Source organism: Oryctolagus cuniculus, chromosome 17 (assembly GCF_051225735.1).
Source record: "Oryctolagus cuniculus isolate XC-2025 breed Fujian yellow rabbit chromosome 17, ASM5122573v1, whole genome shotgun sequence".
Lineage (NCBI taxonomy): Eukaryota > Metazoa > Chordata > Mammalia > Lagomorpha > Leporidae > Oryctolagus > Oryctolagus cuniculus.
In genome coordinates this window covers 10,532,245-10,557,137 of record NC_142883.1, presented here as the reverse complement: position 1 = coordinate 10,557,137, position 24,893 = coordinate 10,532,245, and the positions used below count along the sequence as shown (strand labels likewise).

At 37.8% G+C, this 24,893-nt stretch overlaps 1 protein-coding gene across 6 annotated transcripts in view; it reads right to left on the bottom strand.

The window, feature by feature from the left end:
* Positions 1-24,893, bottom strand: part of ABCA6 (ATP binding cassette subfamily A member 6) — a 76,723-nt gene that overhangs the window by 14,029 nt on the left and 37,801 nt on the right. For 5 of the 6 annotated variants that reach the window (XM_051825892.3, XM_089316723.1, XM_051825891.3 and 2 more), the window contains 16 exons: positions 23,951-24,084; positions 21,490-21,627; positions 18,711-18,818; positions 17,721-17,894; positions 17,387-17,500; positions 13,073-13,192; positions 11,123-11,200; positions 9,897-9,988; positions 8,124-8,244; positions 7,475-7,592; positions 5,889-5,980; positions 5,000-5,178; positions 4,469-4,544; positions 4,299-4,393; positions 1,928-2,047; positions 1,596-1,736 (listed from right to left, as the gene is read on the bottom strand). In XM_051825892.3, coding sequence (XP_051681852.2) covers positions 1,596-1,736; positions 1,928-2,047; positions 4,299-4,393; positions 4,469-4,544; positions 5,000-5,178; positions 5,889-5,980; positions 7,475-7,592; positions 8,124-8,244; positions 9,897-9,988; positions 11,123-11,200; positions 13,073-13,192; positions 17,387-17,500; positions 17,721-17,894; positions 18,711-18,818; positions 21,490-21,627; positions 23,951-24,084 — 1,900 coding nt within the window. Of the gene's footprint in view, positions 1-1,591; positions 1,737-1,927; positions 2,048-4,298; positions 4,394-4,468; positions 4,545-4,999; positions 5,179-5,888; positions 5,981-7,474; positions 7,593-8,123; positions 8,245-9,896; positions 9,989-11,122; positions 11,201-13,072; positions 13,193-17,386; positions 17,501-17,720; positions 17,895-18,710; positions 18,819-21,489; positions 21,628-23,950; positions 24,085-24,893 lie in introns of those variants that run through there. The other variant, XM_089316724.1, reaches the window with a different exon arrangement.

The window sequence follows — 24,893 nt, the reverse complement described above, 5'->3', positions numbered from 1 at the left end:
GTTTTTGCAGGAACAAATGACTGCTATATCTCAAGCCATCATGCAGGAACAACACAAGACTGCTCTTCTTCAATCAGTCTGATCCAGAGTATAGATACTGTGCCCTGTATCAACACGCCATATCAGCAGGAGGTAGCCAGAAAGAAAATGGTGTCCCATCTCCTTATCCATGCTCAGAGTCAGGATTGATACAACAAGGACATAAGCCTTCGCCATTTTAGGTTCTTGTTACCACTGTCTTCTTTCAAGAGTCCAATTCAGTCTTACACACTGTTGTTCCCCATCCCACCCCCTGCATTCTTCCCCAGGCTTGGAAGCCAGAGGGCCAAATTTTAAGAACCTGTATGAGGAAGCTCAACTCTGCCTACTGCCCCCCACCCCCACCCCCTTCCTTAGGCCACCTATGTGTTTGGCCTGTGGTTTGGCAGATGGTCAGCCTCTGTGAGTTTATGTTCTTTGAATAAATTCGATCTGGCTGTGAGCTTTTACCTGGCCTCCTCTTTGTCCTGTGCCCCTTTTGCTTACATTGGGTGCCCTGTGTGTGGAGGCAGCAATCTGTGCCCTTTTCCTTACAGGAACCAACCGCAAAATAAAAGGTCATCCTTGTCAGAAAGCTAATTTGCTGAGAAAGGTAGGACATTTGGAGAACAGGATGTTTCTTTAACTTAAAACTTAAAAATATTTAAGTAAAAAAATCTACAAATTTCCTTGACCTCTCAGAACATCTGCACCCTAAGGCATCCATGCGTTACAGTGGCTGTAACACCACATGCCCTCTTCTCAGCTCATCTCCACGCAGGAGTTCGGTGTCCCCGTGCCCCCAAGACTGATCAGACCTCCAGTACTGACTCTCCTCAGACCAGCCCCTGCTCTGCCCATCTTACCATTCATGATCTCCCCACCTATATCAAAATTTCTTCTCTTATTTGTGATATCAAAAGTCTGAGAATAGTAATGAGTTATATGTCTGGCAAATGCCTCATAATTCTATTACATTTACACTGGGCTGAAATGGAAACAGCAGGTGAGTCCTATTTCTTTGATGAGCTTACCTCTCTAAGGAATTTCAAATTCACTCCCTAGTCCACTTCCTTGCCCTCACTCCAATAACTTGCACACACACACACACACACACACACACTCACTTTTCTGTTCGCCATTTTGAAGCATGAAGAGGAGACTTTGATAATCTCAATTGCTATTTTATCCTATGAATGCAAGGCATCTACTTTAAACACATCTTTAAATTTCAAATATTTATGTGTTTTAAATATTTGTGGGGTGGCCAGAGGTGTTGCCATAAGCTCCACTGTAGTTCTGCATAAGTCCAGCTCATCTAAAGTTCCTTCCCCCGCACTGTTTCAAGGAAAAACCCCAGATGGCTAAGAAGGATACCCCTGGGCTACTCAGTTCCCTGGGGATAGAGCTTCCAGGGTAGCTCCCAATCTCTTAGAATCTAAAAACTCAACAAATCAGTTTTTGAGATTCCTAACTTTCATGTTGAAGTCAAATCATCATGAAGCCATCACAGAGCAAAAAGGGAATTGCTGAAGGGGTAAAACTTACATATTTCTACACAATTAAAGATTTTTCACCTTTCTTGCTGTGCAGCCTGTGGGAAAAGCTTCACAATCTCCTTGTGGACCAACGTCACTTGAGAAGGTTCTTTCACTTTCACTTTTAGAATATAATCCTGGCCAAATTTTCTTTTCAGGTGTTCAACGGAGCCAATGCATCTATGAACAGGGAAGACATGTCAGAAAATGGGTGCCCTTCATTTTTGGCTGTTATTCTTAAATTTCAATTGTAGAGAAAAGGTATCATAGAGAAAGCCAAATGGAAGGCTCTAGCTGCTCAAGGTTAGTGTTCCCTTTCTACAGGAAATTCCCATTTGGGTGTCAAGTGCAAGCTCAGGAGAGACACCCACCTCAGCCTTCCGGACACCATGATTGCCAGGCGGTCACACAGCGCCTCAGCCTCAGCCAGGTAGTGGGTGGTCAAGAGAATACCCTTTTCTGTGTTTTTTACAGCTGCCTGGATTGCTTGCCTGACATGAGGCAGGAAATTAACAGTGTTTAAAATAAAACATGAAGAACAGCAACAAAAAAATAGAGATATGGAGAAATAAATTCATAGATAAAATACAGTTTATGAATTATATTCAGATTCTAATTCAAAAACACCATAGATATATGAATACAAGGGTACTTTTAAAAGTTAATGGAAAATGGAATTAAAAGGTAGACCACACGGAGACAGGCATTTGGCCTAGAGACTAAGAAATTAGCTAGAATGCCCATGTCCCATATCAGAGTACCTGGGTTTAATTCCAGACTGAGCTCCTGTTTCTAGCTTCCTGCTAACGCACACCCTGAGAGGTAGCAGTGATGGTTCAAGTAGTAGTATTCCTGCCACCCATGTGGGAGATCTGGGTGAGTTCCCAGCTCCAAGTCCAATCCAGACTCAGGCATTGTGAACGTATGGGGAGTAAACCAGTAGCTGGAAGTGCAAGCACTCTCTCCCTTTCCTTCTCTCCCTCTTTTAAATAAATAAAAGGTAGCACCCAATTTCCATGAACCTTTTAAAGACTCCCTTGTCCTTACCAGGATTTTTTTTAGTTTATTTACTTTTTATATTTATTTGAATGGTATAGTAAGAAAGAGAGAGAAAGAGAGAGATAATCTCCTATCTGCTGGTTCTTTCCCCAGATGCCTATAAGAGCTGGCGCTGGACCAAACAGAAAGCAGGAACCAGGAAACCTATCTGGATCTCTCAAGTGGGTGGAAGGAACTCAAGAATTAGAGCCATCACCTGCTGTCTCCAGGGTGTGCATTAGCAAGAAGCTGGGTAGGGATGGCAGCTGGACTAGAACTCAGGCGCCCTGAAATGGGATGCTGGCACCTCAAATTGCGATTTAACTCACTGTGCCACAATGCCCACCTTTGACTGGGCTTTTGACACCTCAAAGAAAAGCTTTAAATATTTTTAGATGAGCTAGTGGTATTGTGATCATGTTAAGAAAGAAAACTCTTTGTATTTTGGAAATAGTATCTGAAATGTTAATAAGTAAAAGGATATATTGCTCAACATTTCCTTCAAACTAACTGGAGGGTGGGAAAGGAAGTGGGTGGAGGCATGGATGAAATAAGTTAGCTTTCTATTGATAACTGTTGAAACTGGGTGATAGTTAATACCAGATTCATAAATGACTCTCTACATTTGTATTTGATTGCTATAGTAAAGTTTTGATAAAAAATGTGAGATAAGTTGAACACTCATATGAAACGACACTGTTAGTCTGAAGAGTAATTTGTAGATAAGGAAGTAAGATCCCGGGACTGGAATTGTGGTATTGCTGATACAGCTTATGCCACTGGTGAGTGAGATGCCAGCATCCCATATAGATACTAGTTTGTGTCCTGGCTGCTCCACTTCTGATTCAGCTTCTTGCTAATAGCCTGGGAAAAGCAGTGGAAGATAGCCCCTGCTATTCACGTGAGAGACCTGGATGAAGCTCCTGGCTCCTGGCTTTGGCCCTATCTCTCCGTTTCTCTCTGCAACTCTAACTTTTGAAAAAAACAATAAGAAAGAAGGGCCAGCAGTGTGGTGTGGTGTAGTGGGTAAAACTGCCGCCTGCCACACCAGCATCCCATGTGGGTGCTAGTTCAAGACCAGGCTGCTCCACTTCCCACCCAGAGCCCTGCTAATGTGCCTGGGAAAGCAGCAGAAGATGGAACAAGTACTTGGGCCCCTGCACTCACGTGTGAGATATGAAAGAAATTCCTGACTCCTGGCTTCTGCCTGCCCCAGCCCTAGCTGTTGTGGCCATTTGGGGAGTGAACCAGTGGTTCGAAGATCTTTCTTTCTCTCTGTGTAACTCTGACTTTGAAATAAATAAATGAATCTTTAAAAAAAGAAAATAAGTTACCACAAAAACAAAATTGGATAAGCAAATTTGACAGATTAAGTGAAAAGGAAGAAAAGAAAATGAGCAAATACGTCAGTTAAGTATCTCTAAGAAAAAGGGTAGAGTGAAAAATGGAAACAGTTACAGATATCTCAATAAGTAAAAGGAACTAAAACTCAAATACAATACTTAGGGTTTTTTAAAAATCCAGAGTACCTTACAAATATGATCCAGATTAGATATTATATAAAGATTTGTTTTCCTAATATTATGAATTATCTCCACTGAATCATGAACCAATATAAATGAGGGCTGATCTTCCAAAATCAGTTTTAAAAAGCAAGTTTATCTAACATTTATGCTTGTAGGTCTGAGTTATAATAATGCTTACCACATTTGCTGCTGCCCTGTTGGATCCATGCCTGTAGATGGTTCGTCCAGAAGCAGAACAGGTGAATCTCCCAGAATGCTTAGCACAAAACACAGCTGAAACATAGAGAAATACCCCATTGGCAACCATGTGGAATCAGCCAACAGAAGAGCATCAAATACTACACATACCTTTCTAGTGATTCCTGCTGTTAACTTCTGCACTGGAACATTCAACTGCTCATGCAGATTGAACGCACTCACTAACCTGCAAGAAGACAAGATGAGAAGATGCAGTCAAGAGAGGATTTCTGGGAAATGCATGCACACAGAACTGTAACTGTAGCTAAGAGAAGCTTGGCAGAACTATCCTCAAAACTGTAACTTGCAATAAAAGGAAAACTATTGATTTTGGAACATGAAATATTTTTTACCTCATAGAAAGTTGTTAAGAAAAGCTAGAATTCTGAATAAGAAACTGAAATGGATGGTTGTTCATAATTATCCATTCACTTATTTCTTATTGGTTATTTTATACCTTCTTTTTTAAAAAAAAAAATCCTTTCTTCAGGGATGCAGGAAATCAGATCTTGTCCTCTATAGCTGTTTTACCACCAATGCTTTTCAAAAGCAGACATGTCATTTCTACTCTCTGTTCTTTATCAGAAAATTAATCATCATGGCACACCCTCCCGTCCTGAGAGACATACAACTCCTCTGTACCGATAAATGGCTATGGCAGCGTCCCCTCTCTTCAGGCCTTTCACAGCCGCGTACAACTCCAGGTGTTCCTTCAGGGTCAGGAAGGGCCACAGCACATTCTCCTGAGGACAGTACCCCAAGAACTTGACCATGTCTTCTCCTTGGTGACTCCCAACTGAAGTGCATCCTTTCAGTTCCACCTACAAAAGGTAAAGGACTTCATTGTTTAAAGAAGCTGACATATAGCTAAGAAATGCCTAAACTGTATAAGCATCAAAGAGAGGTTACAAAAATTGTTTCACATTTTATAGAAAATAATTTCACCACTAATATAAAAACCATAGTCTTACAGGACAGGGGGAAAGACCTAACATGCTCAAGTGATTCCTAAGAAATTCTGATGAGGGACTGGCACTGTGGCACAGCGGGTTAAACCTCAGCCTGCAATGCTGGCATCTCATATGAGTGTCGGTTCGAGATCGATGACTCTGTTTCTGATCCAGCTCCCTATTGGTGCACCTGGGACAGCATCAGAGGATGATCCAATTACTTGGGCCAATGAACTCACTTGGGAGATCTGGAAGAAGCTCCAGGTTCCTGGCTTCAGTCTGGCCCAACCCTGGCCATTGTGACCAATTGGGGAGTGAAACAATGGATGGAAGATATCTCTCTCTCTCTAGCTTTCTTTCTCTCTCTTCTGCTCTCTCTTTAATTCTGCCTTTCAAATAAATAAAAAATTAAATTTAATAAATAAATAAGAAATTGTGATGAGTAAAAGGTCCTTGGTTCCTGCTGGCCATTCAATTGCTGTTATAACACTTGATAAATTTACCCAAGACAAAAATTATATAGCATTGCAGAGATACAATGTATAGTTATCATGGAAACTTTTTTTTAAATTTTTCACTACCTCTCCAGCTGTTGGCTTTGTGATTCCAGATATCATTCTAATAGATGAACTTTTACCAGCGCCATTGGGTCCTAGTAATCCCAAAATTTCACCTGAAAGAAAGAATCTGACTTTCAATATTGGGAACAAAATACTGATTAACATAAACCTGATACTTCATGAATCTTCTGAGATTTGTGTACCCTTCAATTAGTATAATTTAAAAGTTTGTATCATATATGCAACTCATGTCAGCAAAACATATTCTTTAATTATTATAATTAGACAAAATATTAATGAAAATTTATGGGTTTGAGGTCCATCTATTTCCTCCTAGATTTCTCATTTTAGTTAAAAATACACCCAAACTGTTTTCTATAGTAGTTGGCTGCTGTGTTGAGCATATATATTAGCATGTTTCACATAGTTAATGGGCAAATAGAATTAAAAGACATTGCAGGGTGGCCATTTAGCCTAGTGGCTAAGACATCAATTAAGACTTCTACATCTCACATCAGAATAGCTGGTTTCCATACCTGACTCTGGCTGCTGACTGCACCTTCCTGCTAATGTGGGCCCAGGGAGACAGCAGTTAAGTTCCCGCCACCCATGTGGGAGCCTGGACTGAGTTACTACCTCAAGGCTTTGGTCCTTGGGCATTTGGGGAGTAAATAAGTAGATGAAAGCTCTATGTCTCTCTCTTTCTGTATATGTGTACCTCTGTACCTCTGTGTATGTGAATACACACACACACACACACACACACACAAGAATTTTAGGAAAGATAATACACACTTTCCATGAACTTTTTGAAGATCGCTCATAGAAATGATTCCTAAACCTGGAAACTCAAGGACATTTTCTTCATCTCGAATTCATCCAAGCTATCATGATCTTTCATCTCAACTGATCTTAACTTGCTCCTCAACCTGAATTCACAAACTTATAGTACGCAGTCTACTCTTAATATAAATTAAACAATGATGAAAGCCTGCCTAAAACCTTCAGTTTACTGGCATTCTGGTAACTCCTTGCTGTTTTAAAAAAGAAAATTGTACCTAACCTGGCCCTTCCCACCTCTTTGATAACATCCCTTCCATATGCAGAAGCACCCATTGGTCTCTGGGTTGTGATTCACTCGAACCATGTTGCTGTGCCTGAATCCTGGCCTTTGCTGTTTCCTCTGCCCTGTTGTTCATATTTCTTGATGCTTCGTGGCCATCATCTTGTTACCCAGAGTTTTGTTTAAGAATCACTGCTCAAGAGAGGCCTTCCTGACCCCAACTGAGTGTAGCTTCAAGTCATTCATGCCATTTCACATATTCTAATGTTTCACAAAGAATTTATAATTAATATATGGTGTTTTTCTCACTAAGACATTTTACTTACAGATTGTTCCCCCTTCTAGAATGTGAAATTCATGAGGATGGGAACTTTGCCTATTTTCTTCCTGTCTCTTCAGAGCCTAAGCTAGTTCCTGGAACAATTAAAAAATAGGCATATTGGATGAATGAATGAAAGAAGGAGCAAGCAAATAAAACGGTGCCTATAATATACTCAATGGGTATTTCTAAAAATAATGGTCAATTTAAAATAGAATTACAAACCTTTCTTAACACAGAAAGAGATATTTCTTACTGCTATTTTCTTCTTCCTCCTGGAACAGCAGTTTTTCTTCTGACCTTCATATTCTTTGTGTAGACAGCTGGCAAGTATGACTGGTTTCTAGAAGAGATAATGGAATGATTTTTCACAGAAGATCTATAAACTCTGTGTTCTTATGTCTTCCTTTCTTATATCACAAACCAAAGTATATTTTGTATTCCAAGTAGTCTATATTGCTTGTTTAAAATATAATATGCATTCATTGATGTAGACAATATTTCTTGCTTCTAAATTGACTGAGAAAACAACACATTTTATTAGGAGCTGTACCAGAATCTGGATGAGCTCATGGAAACATTTTGGTACCTAAATAATTTCTGTCCATCATTTTATAACAAATACTACTTAAATTCTTCAATTTATGCTATATATATATATATATATGTTTTAAAACCATAGTTATAATTATCAAAACCTATTTTTCTCAGAATGTGCTCTTTCAGCTTCATGGACGCTCCAAAGAAGTGCTTGCATATTTAAAGACTGCAAAAATGTACCAAACTTTCAAAATGAAAGCCAGAATGCCTGACTCCACTATTGATAGTTCTTGGATATGCCCATCAGCATCTCATGTGTCACGTGCTTTTCTACCTCATCTGATTTTGAAGTGGTCAGGGCGGCTGCTGTTCTTAATCTTTCTGCTTGAACATCTTCATCTTCATCTACAGTTTCTTCTGGATTCGGTCGAGCATCTCTACTTTGGGGGAAAATCCTGTGGAGAAAACGAAATATTACATGTAGTTTTGTAGTTGTCAAAGAAATATTAAAAAATGCATTTCTGTGGTTTTACCATTGCCCTTCGTTTCAATAAACTGTTCCTGAAGATGATGACTCTGTCAATGTGACTTCTCTTTTTTTCTGAGAATGTCTACCTCACTAGCCACAATCTTTCTTGGAATTGCTGTCCTTCCTGTAAGTGTTTCTGACCCTTTCAAATCTGTCAACAAGCACTGCTCTTTTCTCTTTTTTAAAAAAATTTACACACACACACACACACATAAGCTTTAGTTTTTAAGCAACAAACTGTAAATATTTGCTGATGGCACTATTATACACAGAGATAATCCAATATAATCCAAAAACAAATACAAACTAATAAGAGAATTAAGCAAGATTATCAAGTATGGGATCAATGCATACAATCGAGAGGATTGCTATGTACCAATGAGAAACAAATAGGAAACAACTTTAAAAGACAAAATACAGGCCAGGCTGGCACCGCGGCTCAATAGGCTAATCCTCCACCTAGCGGCGCCGGCACACCGGGTTCTAGTCCCGGTTGGGGCGCCCGATTCTGTCCCGGTTGCCCCTCTTCCAGGCCAGCTCTCTGCTGTGGCCCGGGAAGGCAGTGGAGGATGGCCCAGGTGCTTGTTCCCTGCACCCCATGGGAGACCAGGAGAAGCACCTGGCTCCTGCCTTCAGATCAGCGCAATGCGCCGGCTGCAGCACGCCAGCCATGGCAGCCATTGGAGGGTGAACCAATGGCAAAAGGAAGACCTTTCTCTCTGTCTCTCTCTCTCACTATCCACTCTGCCTGTCAAATAAATAAATAAATAAAATAAAATAAGACAAAATACAGACTAAGAAATGAAATTCATAAGAGAAATGGGACAAGGAAGGATTAATCTACATAATATCTTCATTATTTTTTTAAAAAAAGTATAGTAGTGTATAATGCCTATCAGTTTTTTAACAAAACACTGTATTTGCAGCAAAACTGACACACACAGACCCCTTCTCCCTCCCTCTCTCCCTCCCTCCATTCCTATCTTTATTTCTTTCATTCTTTCTATTTATCCTTTCCTCCTTTCTTCCCTTTCTCTATTTTTGTCTTCCTTCTTTCCTCCCTACCTTCCTTTTTTCCCTCCCTTCCTTTCCTCCCTCTCTCTCTCTCTTCCTCTCTTTCATCAAATTGATGTCTTCCAGTTCTAACCATTCTGCCGCTCTTTCCTCTTTTTATGCTCACAGGAATCCCCTTTTAACCACACCAAATATTTGTTTTAACATCTTTACTGCTGATCTGTCCTAGAGTATCTCTACTTATGAAATATTCTGAATTATGCTGCTATACCAATTCTATCCCATCTTCTGATCAATGTATAACCACCTTGGATGGGAGACTGGCATCCTCAAGTGCTTACTAAATTTCAAGAAACTTAAGACTTACCTTAACTTCTTAATGGCAGAACTCTGCCTGGGAGTCCTATGCTATTTCGTAACAATAAACATTTCACTGCCCATAGTGACAATCATTGTGTTGCTTATATTATAAATATAAATCTATATTAACATGTTGATAGTTACAGCCACTATCCAAGAACATTAAAATATGGTAGCAAGTATGAAATTAAATTTTATCCTGACCTGAAAATAGGATCCATTTGTATTACTTTCTTTCCACATTTTAGTTCCATGCATCTTAGAACAAAAATGAATATCAAAGCCTGAAAGTAGGGCTACAAGCAAAGAAAAACAGTTTTATTTAGGCATAACTTCACAAATAAAATTTAAACATTTGAGTAAAATTGGTGGTATTTTATCTTTATATAAAATAATTATAAATTATGGGAGATAGCTAGCTAGACAGTCACAATCCAGCAGAGTGGAACTTGTCTCCTTTTGTCTCTCACAACTCATATTCAATCTGTCAGTAAACTATATCTGCAATGTATCTATAACCCAGCTACTTCTCACCCCTAGCTGTGCTAATGTCACTCAGGGCCAGGTCATTCCAATTTCTCACCTATATTATCACATACATTCCTACCTGATCTCCCCTGTTCCTCTTGCTCTAAACAACTCCTTTCACACATCACAATAACCAGAGATTCTCTTTTAATAAATGTCTGGTCCTACCACTTGGCTTAAAACTTGCCAATGATTCTCCATGAATCAAACTATAGTCAAAGTCCTTAGAAAGACCAAGAAAGCTCTGTACAGCCCCTTATCCAACTCTGCTTTGACCACCTCTCCTCTTACTCTCCCCCTTGCCCACTCTGCCACAACTGGCCCCGTCTTCTGGCTGCGTTGGAACAAATAAGGGTCAGCCTTGCAACCTGCTACTAGAATGCTCTTTTCCAAGCCTTTCTTGACCACCAAGCTAACATGGTATTATTATTTATTTAGTTTGTTGTCTGTTTCTTTCTATCAGCATATAAACTTTGTGAAGGCAGGGATTTTTGTTTCAATTTACTCCTATTTCTACAAAAGTACTGATACCCAGTATTCAAAGACAGAAGTTTTCCCAGCATAAATATGCCAATACAATCATTTTTGCTTTTATTTGATGCTTGCCTTTTATCTATAATTCAAAAGATTTGTTACATTTTATTTGTAATATTTTTACAAACTCTCTCAAATTTAGAGGGAGGGCAGTAAAAGGATAATTAATTTTATATTGAATTCTTGACTTATACAGTCAATTTATGCATATAAAAACTAACTCTAGGATTAATGTCTGAATATAACTGCTTGATCCAAGACTGAATTAAAACACTTTCAAAGTTGCCACACTTCAGGTAAAATCAAATAGTTTTACTAAATGATACTCATCCAAAAGAGTATTAGTAGAGGTAGAGAGGACTTCTTACTATCAGGCATACTAGAAGATAAACTTCAGTCAGTTCAAAATCTGAATCATTATTTTCATTATAGAACTCATGTGATATCTGAAAAGACAAAAGATATTGGATAAACAAAAATTCATCAGCTTTATGATTTGCATTTAGATAACGCCAAGTTTCACATATTGACTATGTCCCTTAGTAAGCTCAACCACTTTATGTAAACTAAAGACAAAGAAATTTCCTATGGAGAACAAGAGCCTGCCACTCAACTGTTACTGTCTCTCAACAAGCAGATAACACATGTCTGTTCATTTCCTCCAGTTTTTTTCTTTTGGCTTTAACATTTGTTGAAAGTCTTGAAAGAATAGCAGAGAGAGGTTCTGGCATTGTAATAACATCTAGGGTTCAAACAGCACCGCGGCTCACTAGGCTAATCCTCCGCCTGCGGTGCCGGCACACCAGGTTCTAGTCCCGGTTGGGGCGCCGGATTCTGTCTCTGTTGCTCCTCTTCCAGTCCAGCTCTCTGCTGTGGCTCGGGAAGGCAGTGGAGGATGGCCCAAGTCCTTGGGCTCTGCACCCACATGGGAGACCAGGAGGAAGCACCTGGCTCCTGGCTTCGGATCTGCGCAGCACGCTGGCAGTAGCAGCCACTTGGGGGTGAACCAACAGAAAAAGAAGACCTTTCTATCTGTCTCTCTCTCTCTCACTGTCTAACTCTGCCTGTCTAAAAAAAAAAAAAAAAGAATATCTGTTCTAAGTGTCCCACACAAGCCTTTTTGAGGTCCTCTTTTCCCCAAAGATGACTATTTTCCTGTCATAATAATTAGTCCCATAATGTTATTCTTTCTTAATCATTTTTTTCAGAAATTAACACTTTCTTCTTAAATAATATGTGACAGATCCATTTTAATGTATTTCACTTTGCAGGAATACTTATAGGAAGAAAATTGTTGAAGCAAAGTGATGAGTTAATCAAGAATCTCAGGCATTTATTAGTCTATTAGTCAATGGGATAGCATGTTTGTAGATGAGAAGCTTTCTAACACTTCATTAAGAATACAAACAATTAAGGGACCCTCCCCATTTCTTTAAAGCCATTTTACCTTGGATGATACAGAGCCCCAAAAAGTGTATTCTCCACTGCAGTATACTGCCCTGGCCTCACCATACACTTCTAACCACTTGAACCACATTTTATTTTCTTTCATGCTTCCTAGTCTTTCCTAGTTTTATGCCTTTGTTTCCTTCTGCTGAACATACTTACTTCCTGTCCCACTCTCCCATCAATCAATTATTACTTATCCTTTAGGAAGCTATTTAAACATCACTTCCCCAGAAGAGTTCTCTGAATCTCTGGAACACATCAGCTTGATACTTTGCCCTTCTCCTTGGTAATCTTTAAGATCTTTGCATTGACTGACTTGAGGTTTGTCTGTCTTTGTCATTTTTATTCTCTGAGCTTGGAAAGGTGGAAGGAAGGAGTGGGCTATCTTCTTCATCAGGTTTCCCTAATTACCAACACAGTGACCAATATAGAACAATATTTAATGTGTATTTTTGAATGATTGAATAGTATTATTCATGACTTTATCCTCATAGTAGATAATGAATATTTCTTGAAATAAATATTATTTTTTTGAGTATGGCATAGATTTGAATAGTATTTGATAGTGCCAGTATTTTGGAAAGTGCATAGGGAAAAGCTATTACGACAACTTTGTTGAGTTCAGTTTTTATGCAATAGAATTTACCCATTTTAAGTGTACAATTCAAGGACATTAATAATTTTGCAGAGTTGTACCAAAGATCACAATTCAATGTTAGAACATTTAATAACCTCAAAAAGATCCGTCATGCTCATTTGCTATCACTCTCTATTCTCATCAATCTACTTTCTATCTTTATAAACCTGAGCAAAATACATTAACAGATTATATAGCCAATGTTAATGACATAGTTGGGAACATTCCTTACCTTTACCAAAAAAACTAGAAATCCACACAGGGTAGCAGGAGGAAATAATATCATGCTGGTAATTATTTCAGTTATATATAAGTGATAGACTGAAATGATGCTGAGCGTCATGGTAAAGACCTACAAGGCAAGTTCAAAAGTACTGCATCAGACATACTCAGTCTATTGATATTTGAAAAAGCATTTTAAGATATAAGTATTATTATGCATTTCATAATTTTTCCATATACTCACCCACATGGCCATCACAATTTCCCCTTTTAAAGAGAGGAGGTGGTAAGGGGCTTTTGTTAATAAAAACATGCATGATCTTCAGTTCCTCAATAGAAAATTCTTAATAAATAAACAGACTGGAGATTAAGATGAAAGCTAAAATGACTAAATAGATTTCCCAAGAGTTCATTATTCAGTTCAATCCAAGATAATGGGAAAAAAAGAGGAAATACCTTCTTAATACATAAAAACCTGCACATGTTTAAATTTACATGGCAGTTTTTTATTTATTTATTTATTTATTTATTTATTTTTTGACAGGCAGAGTAGACAGTGAGAGAGAGAGACAGAGAGAAAGGTCTTCCTTTTGCCGTTGGTTCACCCTCCAATGGCCACCACAGCTGGCACACTGCAGCTGGCGCACCGCGCTGATCCGAAGGCAGGAGCTAGGTGCTTCCTCCTGGTCTCCCATGCGGGTGTAGGGCCCAAGCACTTGGGCCATCCTCCACTGCCTTCCCGGGCCACAGCAGAGAGCTGGCCTGGAAGAGAGGTAACCGGGACAGAATCCGGCACGCCGACCGGGACTAGAACCTGGTGTGCTGGCACCGCTAGGTGGAGGATTAGCCTATTGAGCCACGGCGCCGGCCCATGGCAGTTATTTTTTAAGTTAGTAAACGTATTACTGCTTTTGCTGTATTCTGTTACGTTTTGATATGTTGTATTGTCATCTTCATTTGTTTCCAAAATTTTTTTGATTTCTCTTTTGATTTCTTCAATGACCCACTGTTCATTCAGGAGCATGTTGTTGAGTCTTCAAGAGTTTGCATATGTTCTAGAGATTCCTGAGTTGCTGATTTCCAGCTTTATTCCATTGTGGTCTGAGAAGATGCATGGTATGATTTTGATTTTTTTGAATTTGCTGAGACTTGCTTTATGGCCTAGCATGTGGTCAATCCTAGAGGTTACATGCACTCTTGAGAAAAATGTGTATTTTGCAACTATGAAAAGTTCTATAGGTATCCGTTAGGTCCATTTGGTCTATAGTGTCGATTAACTCTCCTATTTCCTTCTTGATTTTCTGTCTGGCTGATTTATCCATTGTTGAAAATCAGGTACTGAAATTCCCCATTACTATTGTATTTGAGTCTATGTCTCCCTTTAAATTCCTTGACATTTCTTTTAAATAGCCAGTTGTCCTTTAATTAGGTTCATATACATTTATTATAGTTATATCTTCCTGTTGAATTGGTCCCTTAATTATTACATGGTGTCCTTCTGTGTCTCTTTTAACAGTTTTTGTGTTAAAGTCTATTTTGTCTGATATTAAGATGGCTACACCAGTTCTTTTTTGGTTTTTGTTAGTATGGAATATCTTTTTCCATCCTTTCACTTTTAGTCTACATGCATCTTTGTTAGTGAGATGTGTTCTTGTAGACAGCAGATAGATGGGTTTTTTAATCCATTCAGCCAGTATGTTTATTTTAACTGGAGAGTTAAGGCCATTTACATTAATGGTTACTATTGATAAGTAATGACTTTGCTCTGCCATTTTTCCATAAAATCTTTATTTCACCTTCATTCATAAATGAGAGCTTTGCAGAGTATAGTATTCTGGTTGACAGTTTTTTTCTCTTAAGTCTTCTGAAAGTAATCTAGCATTTCTCTTGTGCTCATTTTAGAATTTTCTTTATGTTTTACTGTGGGGAGTTTGATTACAATGTGTCGTGGTGAAGATCTTTTCTGGTCATGTCTATTAGGCATTCTATGTGTTTCCTGTACTTGGATGTCCCTTTCTTTCTCTGAACTGGAGAAATTTTCTGTTATTATTTCACTAAAAAGGCCTTCTAATAATTTCTCTCTTTCCAGAGCTTTAGGAACTCCTAGAACTCGTATGTTGGGTAATTTGATAGTATCCTGTTAATTCCCAACAGTGTTTTTTAGTTTTCTAATTTCTTGTTGTATTTGATCTAACTGTATAATTTCTTGTGCTTTGTCTTCTAAGTTGGATATTCTTTCTTCTACTTCATTGATTCTGTTGTTAAGGCTTTCCACTATATTTTCTATTTGTTCTATGAATTCTTCATTTCCAAGATTTCATTTTGATTTCTCTTTAAGATGGCAATTTTGTGTGTGGAATTTTCCTTCATGTCACGTATGGATTTCATTAGTTTGTGCATTTGTTTCTGATTACTTCTAAGTAATCCTATGATCAATGTTTTGAATTCCATTTCTGGTATTTCTTCAATCTTATCATCTTTACAATCTAGTACTGAAGTGTTGTATTCTTTCAGGGGTGTCATATTGTCTTCCTTATTCTTGTTTCTTTAACTGGTGCATTTATTATTTGGCATTTCTGGAGATACTCATTGGTTTCTTCTTTGTTTTTTCACTGTGGTGGCTTTTATCTTTGGAGTATGTCTGGCTGAATTAGTGGAGTATCTGTTTTCAGGGAATAACTAGAGGAATGTGGTAGGTGTGGCCAGGGATCTCTGTTCAGTGCTCCAGGGTGGAGGGCATGTCTGAGGTGTACCCAGGTTTGGCATGATAAATTTCTATCTTGTTTTTTTTTCACCTGAGGGGAAGTTTCTTCTTGTCTTTGGTGTAAACTCAGCTGAGCTCCTCTCCTTGATGGAGACCATTGCCCAGGCACTAGCCCCAGTGAGTATATTATTCGTCTGCTCTGCCACAAGGACCACACAAAAGATCTGTGCAGTCCTCAGTGTAAGCTCAGATTCCCAGGCAACATCCCTCGCCAGGTAACCAGGAAGCCCTGAGCATGTGGAGCCTCCCACAGTGACTGCCAGTGTCCCAGCCACACTCTGAGTCCTCCCACACAGCCTCAGTGTTTTCATAGTCCGGGCCCACAAGCCTCCCATAGTCAGGAGCACCCAGCCCCCTGTTTGTTTGCCCTACCAGACTCAGGATTCTCCACTTGGCTCATTGCTGGGCACAAACATGAACTGGCACATATGTTATGTATGTCTAAAATAGTGCCTGCTCTCTGTCAGCTTGTTACAGGACAGTTTTGCAGAATGATTGGGGAGAGAGAAAATGTGCCTCCCCTTTGTTTATTCGACTCTAGTTTGGCAGGTACACTATCCCCCAAGGGGCTCCAAGCCAGATTTCCTCTAGGAGTGAACATGAAATTTTTGTTCAACTTTGCTAGATATATACAGGAGCGTTGGCTGAAAAGAAAACAGGTGAATGTCAATAATACTCTTTCCTACTGACTGGTTCTGCCTATCTAGTATCTGGGATAACACTGAATAATGGAAGTTCATCTGTTAGCTTAACAAAAAGTTACCATGGAAAGTACACACGTAAAGGTCTTTGATGCAGTAAATTCTCAAGGCTGGCCTCAAAGACAATTTTCTGAGTGAAATACTCTGTAGTTCTTTCTGTAGCTTCTGCACTTAGATTGAATTGTGCTGATGATAGTAAGAGAGGCATTAATAGACACTATTTGGTAAATACAAAAGAATGCAACTTAGAGAAGCCAAATCAGAGTACTGTCCACTGAGGAACAAGAATAGCCATCAGCTGATCAGAAGAGTCCAAGACTAATTTTTTATAGAAGTCAGTGAGTAGCATCAGATATATTTTCTTAAAGATGATCTTTGGTTGGCTTTCTATTATCATTTCAAGACCCCTACTCCAAGAGTTGGAAGTTGTTTTCTGGTTAGATTTTGGACTACCAATTGGGGATATCAACTTTTAAAGGTACACTGAAATGTACAACCTAAGACACTCTGGGTTTCCAAAGCCCACATAAACATTTCCTGAAAAGTGTTCTGTAATTTTGGACAAACTTTTTACTTTTATGTATATTTACTAGTATAAACTGAATAAACTGTGTGCTATTGTGCACCTATATTTGGACTGTGATTCATTACATGAGTTCAGGTATAGAATTTACCACTTGTGACATCATATTGGTACTCAAAGATACTGGGATTTTGGAATATCTTGGATTTTGGAATTATGAGTGCTTAACCTATATTATTAATTTTCCCCATTGTTCAAGGTAAAAATGACTATATTTAACACTACATTGAATGTTTAAAAGTAAGTATCTCTGTATTGCATGTATTTTTTACTTACAATATAGAAGCAAAATGACCAAAGGCCACTATATTTTCCCCTCTTGCGAAAAATAAATGATATCACATATGTCAAGAAGACAAGAGATGCTCCATAACCAAATACAAATGCAACCTGAAAAGAATACAGATAATGCTATAATCAAGAAATGAAATATCTCAGAAAAGAATTAAATTACAAATATTTAAGAATATTTAACTGTGCATGCCCTTTTCAGGGTTTTTTGTTTTGGTTTATGACAAAATAAAAATGAGAAACATCTTAATTATATAAAATATCAATGTTAAAACTTATTAATTACTTAAAATTTGGTTTATGTTAATATGTTGCTTACCAGAGCAAACACAATTTGAGTTGAAATAAAAATGTGTGCCTTGTTTACTATGTAAACAATTAAAAACACTGAAAGGAGAATGAAAATGAGGAGATTAACATCCAGCAGAGCTTGCCCACACCAGTAAGCAGAAGGGTAGAGGCCAGAAATCCATAGCTGGGACTTGGCTTTCTTCTGATAAAAAAAACACAGGACATATATGGATTAATTAAAATATAAAGTCAAGACAAAAACTTTGGAATAATTCTACATAAAAACCTAATATTCTAATATTTAAAGAAATAATTATGTGTACACTGTTTAGGAACCTGAGATCTATAGAACCAGTTCCAAAGATGACCCATTTAAAATGCACATTGTTTTATTTTATAGATTTGATTTGTAATAGCCTTTTAATTCATTAAAAATCAATACAAAGGCAAACCTCATAATGATTAATTCATTGAGGTCTTCAAGAGAAATGTTATTTTGTGACCTGAAGGATATAATACATTTTCCTTTTAAAAACATCTCCTCGAAACAGTTACTGGCTCAGGATAGTGAAAACTGACGTATCTAAATCTGATTTAGCTGTTTTGTCTGGATAATGAATATAACTAGATACAAATAGAACATAAAAGTACAATTTCCAGAATGGAAAGGGGTTTCAAGTCTTAAATTTGGCTTTCAGTTTCAACATCAGTGATTTCTGCCTTGTAGTTAGGATACAATGTAATCAGAAGACTCCTAATATCTACCTTTTACAGTTTAGACCAATTTGAATCTTGGAAAAATCATTGTACTTTTCCTGTAACTTTGAAGTAAGTACTTTGCACTTCTAGAAGATTTCTGACTTGTTAAAAATAATGCTTAACTGAGTGATTTAAATATATTTTAAGTGTTTTTCCTCAAAGGAAAACACTTTGAACATGCTGTATTAAAAATACAATTACTGAAATTCCTTAGGTTTCTTTTCTCTCAAACCCCTTTCCCCTAACCCCTGTCTCTTACTTTATCATCGCTGACACTGCTCATGGCGATATAAGGAGAAATGCTACATGCAATAAAAATTAAGAACACGGAGCCTTCTGCCAGCCCAGTCCAAGCAAATAAAATTTCCTGCAAATATAAAAGGAATTCAGTGAGTTTTTTAGAAAAACAAAAATATTTTTTAAATTATCATAAAATTATGGTTTTGAGATATTGAAATATCAAATATAACCTAGTTCATTAACATCTATGGGTGAAAAAATGTTTTCTGATCATTTAATATGAGGTTTCAATTCAATGAGCAAAAGAAGCCAAATATAATTCAAGACCTACTTTTGAAAATATACCCAAAATAATTGAAAGCATGGTCTTGAGGATACATTTGCACACTTATGATCATAGCAGCACTACCCACAATATCCAAGAGATGGAGCAAACTAAATGTCTATTGATGGGTGTATCGATTCAAAAATGTAGTATATATACATACAATGGAGTATTATTCATCTGTCAAATGCTATAAACATGTATGAACCCAGAGGACATTATGACAAGTGAAATAAACTAGTTGCCAAAAGAGAAATTTTGTACAATTGCACTCATATGAGGTACCTGAAATGGATTCATAAACATATACAATAGTTACCATGAGTTAAGGGATAGAGAAGTTGATAGTGGGTATAGAGTTTTAGTTACACAAGAGGAGAAAGTTTTAGAGATTTGTTTCACAACAATGTGAATATGCTTAACAGTACTAAATTGTACACATAAAATACTTATGATGGCAATTTTATGCTATGTGTTTTATCATGATAAAAATAATAATTCAGGAATTATGACATGGACAGACAATTTAGACCTGAGTAGCATGTCTTAAGAAAGACCAACCTTCCGGCACTGTGGTTCACTAGGCTAATCCTCCGCCTTGCGGCGCCGGCACACTGGGTTCTAGTCCCGGTCGGGGCGCCGGATTCTGTCCCAGTTGCCCCTCTTCCAGGCCAGCTCTCTGCTGTGGCCAGGGAGTGTAGTGGAGGATGGCCCAAGTACTTGGGCCCTGCACCCCATGGATGGGAGACCAGGATAAGTACCTGGCTCCTGCCATCGGATCAGCGCGGTGCACCGGTCGCAGCGCGCCGGCCGTGGCGGCCATTGGAGGATGAACCAACAGCAAAGGAAGACCTTTCCCTCTGTCTCTCTCTCTCTCACTGTCCACTCTGCCTGCCAAAAAAAAAGAAAAAAAAAAAAAAGACCAACCTAGAGATGGATATCTGAAGACTTTCAAAGCTGAGTGCATGTGTTTTGAAGCACAGGGCTAAATCAGATACTTGATGACACTGAACCCACCATCAAGATGAACTTTAAATCACTACTCCAAGATCAGGGTTTGCCTGAAGCTGAGCCCATGTCCAGGCACCATATAATTACAGGAAAGCAGCATGAACCTGTCTCAAAGTAATCCTGCATTTATAATCTTTATTTAAGACTTTGGAGGCTACATCTATAAATTGCAATTTTTCACCAGGCTGTAAGATGCACTACTGTCATCACAGGAATGGCTGAGAGAGGAAAGAGGTGTGCTACTTGGGGTAGAGGTTCTTAGGAGAGTAGCTATGGAGTCTTGGGCCATTTTACTCCGGAGCATGCAGGCAATAACATGAAGAAATTAAAAACACAAAACAGGATAGCAACTGCCTCTGGCTGTTACAAGCTGGTTCCATTTTCTAAAGCATTCCCTTCAGATACCACTACCTTGAACGGTCCTGTGTTCTCTCTGTTCACATGACCGGTCAGTCATATTTTCACCCACTGACCTCTTCTTATTTTCCTTCCTTATATTCCCCATTTCCTGCAGAAAATCTGTTCTTGCAAGTACTCCTAGCACCACTGATGCAATGAAGCCAAAACTAAATTCAACACCTTTGACATAAAATAGGCTTCTTTTTGACTGCTCCATTATAATCCTGCTGATCAATTTTACCAAATTTCTGATATCAAACTGTTGGAGTCAGTTTTGAGGGATTCTTCTTGGTATCAATCAGAAAACCATAACCACCTTAAATACTTGAAATAAGGAGAGATTAATCAGGAAATGGTTATGTGAGTGATGACCATTCAGCAAGGATGAAGAGGGAAGACATTATCACATCTGGATTGAAAGGACAAAGGAAAGGAGAGATTGGGGAGGAATTTCTCTTGTTTTGCTATTTCCCAACACTACATCCCATTGTCTAAATTCAAAATTCTGAAAATGCAACATATATATGTGTGTGTGCATGTGTATGTATATATATATATGACTCTGTTGCAATAGAAAGCAACTATGTAAATGCAAAAGTAATGAATCAAGTAGCACATAGCTCCAGAACTGGCAAATTATCTGTCATGCTAGTCAATCTACTATACATTTAATCAATAGTGTCCATTAATGAATTATATTAGATTTATAATATTCTAAAGCAGTGTACCACGAATTTCCTGTTTAGTGCCAGTAACCCCCAACAAACCCTCGTATCTCTCCAATATACTTCTAAAGGTAAGCACATATGTACAACTTTTTAGAACATCCCTTTGGAGAATATGAGAAAATGAAACTATGAAAAGTATTCTACCATAAGAACTCTCTGATAATAATTTAGCAAGAAAATCATATTTTGTTTGATATAACCTGTTTAAAATGTTGGGATACAATAATAATTTTTAGGGCTAACAAACAATTACGGATTTTTTAAAGCTAAAGAGAGGAAACATAGGTTACATATCAAATTATTCATTGTTCACAATTAGTAAAACCAATACTCACAAAAGGAAATGTACTTCTCTCAATTCGAATATATTGTTGATGATTAAGCATTCGAAGTAGCCCATTGCTGATAATATTCATAAGGATAGGATAACAGTGTACTCTCTTGGTATTGCACACAACTGAAAATCTATAATCCTTAAAACAAACCAATACAATAAAATGATGTTAATTCTAAATCTTTGAGGAATAAAAACAACATTTAAAATATATGATCCTAACATTGTTACATACTGGCTGTGTATCCATCTTCCAAGATAACATACTTCTCTGAGCTTTAGCTTCCTCATTTGGGAAATATGATACGAAATGGGTTACTGCATGGTTTAAATGAGATTATGTATACTCATATTAGTCTAGTGAAATAAATAGTAAAATTTTAGCATCCACTCAATACATGTTTTTATTACTATGACTGATTTTATATCACTTTGTCTCTATTTAGTTTATGAGGAAATGTTTGTTAGTGGAATTTAAAAAGCTGCTTTGGCAAGGAGATACTGTCAGTCTTATAGTGAGCAAGCAAAGAAATATTTCTGGATAAGAAATAGCATGGAGTTTATAAAATATTCCTCATTGCACAAAGAAGCATTTTCACATTTTTAAAGATATGTTTAAAATATGAAAATGTTCATGTATTCATTAAGAGATTCAATAATGTTTAAATACTTATAATTGTTCATATAGTAAATCTATTAGATAAGTAACAAAGAAGCTACCAGACAAAATAGTTTTCCAAAGTTGGCACAAAGTGATTATACATTATACAGTACACTTAGTTTCAGTAGAACGGAGTTCCATACTATACCTTGAAGGAATTTTGTTTTTATTTCCAGTATAGCATGAAATAAATATGTACCTTTGGTTAATTTGGTTCCTTGCTTTTACTAGAATGCAAATAAGAATTATGTTTATGTTTAAGATGTATGTTCATTGGTCTTATTCTTTGCTGGATCTCTATGGCATGAATTCTTTTATTCAAACTGAGATGTAGTAAGAAGACTAAAAATAGTTGAATCTTGGTTATTTCATGCATATGTTATATTATTTAATATCCTTCTCAATTTATAAAATATCAAGTCCATAGTTAGTTATTGAATAGTATTCTTAAATTCATAATTATATTGATTGAAAATTATAAGATTTAATATTTTATAGATTTTGGATAATTCAATTTAATTTAGCTCCTTCCAAATGTACACATTATCTAATTTTAAAAAAAAGTTAGCCGGCGCCGCAGCTCACTAGGCTAATCCTCCGCCTAGCGGCGCCGGGACACCGGGTTCTAGTCCCGGTTGGGGCGCCGGATTCTGTCCCGGTTGCCCCTCTTCCAGGCCAGCTCTCTGCTGTGGCCAGGGAGTGCAGTGGAGGATGGCCCAGGTGCTTGGGCCCTGCACCCCATGGGAGACCAGGAAAAGCACCTGGCTCCTGGCTCCTGCCATCGGATCAGCGCGGTGCGCCGGCCGCAGCGCGCCGGCCGCGGCGGCCATTGGAGGGTGAACCAACGGCAAAGGAAGACCTTTCTCTCTGTCTCTCTCTCTCACTGTCCACTCTGCCTGTCAAAAAAAAAAAAAAAAAAAAAAAAGTTAATGGGACTGGCATTGTGATATAGCAAGTTAAGCCACCACCTGCAACACTGGCATCCCATATCAGAACATGGACTTGAGTCCTAGGCACTCTGTTTCTGATCCAGTTCCCTGCTAATGCACGCTGGGAGAAAACATGATGGCTGCCACCCAGGTGGGAGACCCAGATGGAGTTCTGAGCTCCAGGATTTGGCCTGGTTCAGATCCAGTTGTTGTGGCCATTTGAGGAGTGAATCAATGGATAGAAAAATTCATTCTTTCTCTGTCTCTCCCTCTTTCTATTTCACTTTGCCTTTCAAACAATCAAGTAAATAAATCTTTAAAAAAAATTTGATAGAAAAATGTTTCAAAAACATTTATTTAAATGTCACAATTCATTCAATATTGACCTAAAGTGTTCATTTTCTTTTTTAAAAAATATTTTATTTATTTATTTATTTGAGAGGTAGAGTTACAGACAGAGGGAGAAACAGAGAGAAAGGTCTTCCTTCCATTGGTTCACTCCCCAAATGGCCGCAATGACTGGAGCTGCGCCAATCCAAAGCCAGGAGCCAGGTGCTTCTTCCTGGTCTCCCAAGTGGGTGCAGGTGGGTGCAGGAGCCCAAGCACTTGGGCCACCTACTATTGCTTTCCCAGGCCATAGCAGAGAGCTGGATTGGAAGAGGTGCAGCCGGGACTAGAATTGGTGCCCATATGGGATGCCGGCACCAAAGGGCAGAGGATTAACCTGCTGCGCCAGGGTGCTGGCCAAAGTGTTCTTTTGTGTCAAGTTGTTTATATCGTCTCGGTTGACTTTCTAAAGTTTTAAAAACAGTTCAACTTTTTTTCATTCTCTTTTTAAGTCATAAAAGCAAAAATCAAGAAGCAAAACATACTTTTTGTTTACCAGAAACTATGATAGCTCCATTGTATGAGAGTGCATCAGTGCCATTTCTGTTTCCAAAGTCATCTACTTCTAAAAGTATATTTTGATGCTTCAGTGACTGTACAAAATCTTCAATATTTGATTCTAGTACGAAGTGAACAATAGAAGTCAAGAAAATACATCAGATTAAAAAATAACCATATACAAATATTTATAGCACACTTGTACAGTATAATTCTTTGGGTATCAAAAAAATTCTTTGGGTATTACAATAGTAATATTGGCCCATGAAAGAGAAATTATTATATTATAGTTAGAAAATTTTATTTGAATTGAAATTTATTTTATTTGAATTGAAATGAGACTTCACACTGAGGATACTCAGAATGGACTCTGGGATCAGACAAAACTCCAAGCAAATTAGAACTTCCCCCAAGGTGGTACAGAAACATATACAAAGAAAGCAAGTTTTCCATGTACTCTGGGGAAGCCATATATCTCACTGCATCTCCACAATCACACGACGTAGGATAATACAATAATGGCAGCCCCAGTTCTCCCAAGCAAACAAGGATTTTCACATTAAAAGATAAATATCAGATTTTGAGAAAAATAGAAAAAGGATGAATATCTGACAACTGAGTACAAGGAAGAAAAAAATAAATAAGTGAATATAGGTGAATTATTCTCATAGTAACTGGAAAGTAAAATACATAATGAGACAACAAGCTAATAGGTAAAAAAACAAACAAACAAACAAAAAAAAAACACCCTTGATCTTGAATATCAAGTGTGTAATTAGCATTACTTTCAGTTTTAGGGTAGCAGGGTGAATAAAATGTACTTTTAAAAACCCAATGGAAAACAGAAATGAAAAGGAATACTTTTATTTAAAGAAGAGATATCTACAACCCTGAATTACAAATACGTGAGATAATTGGAATGAGCAAGGA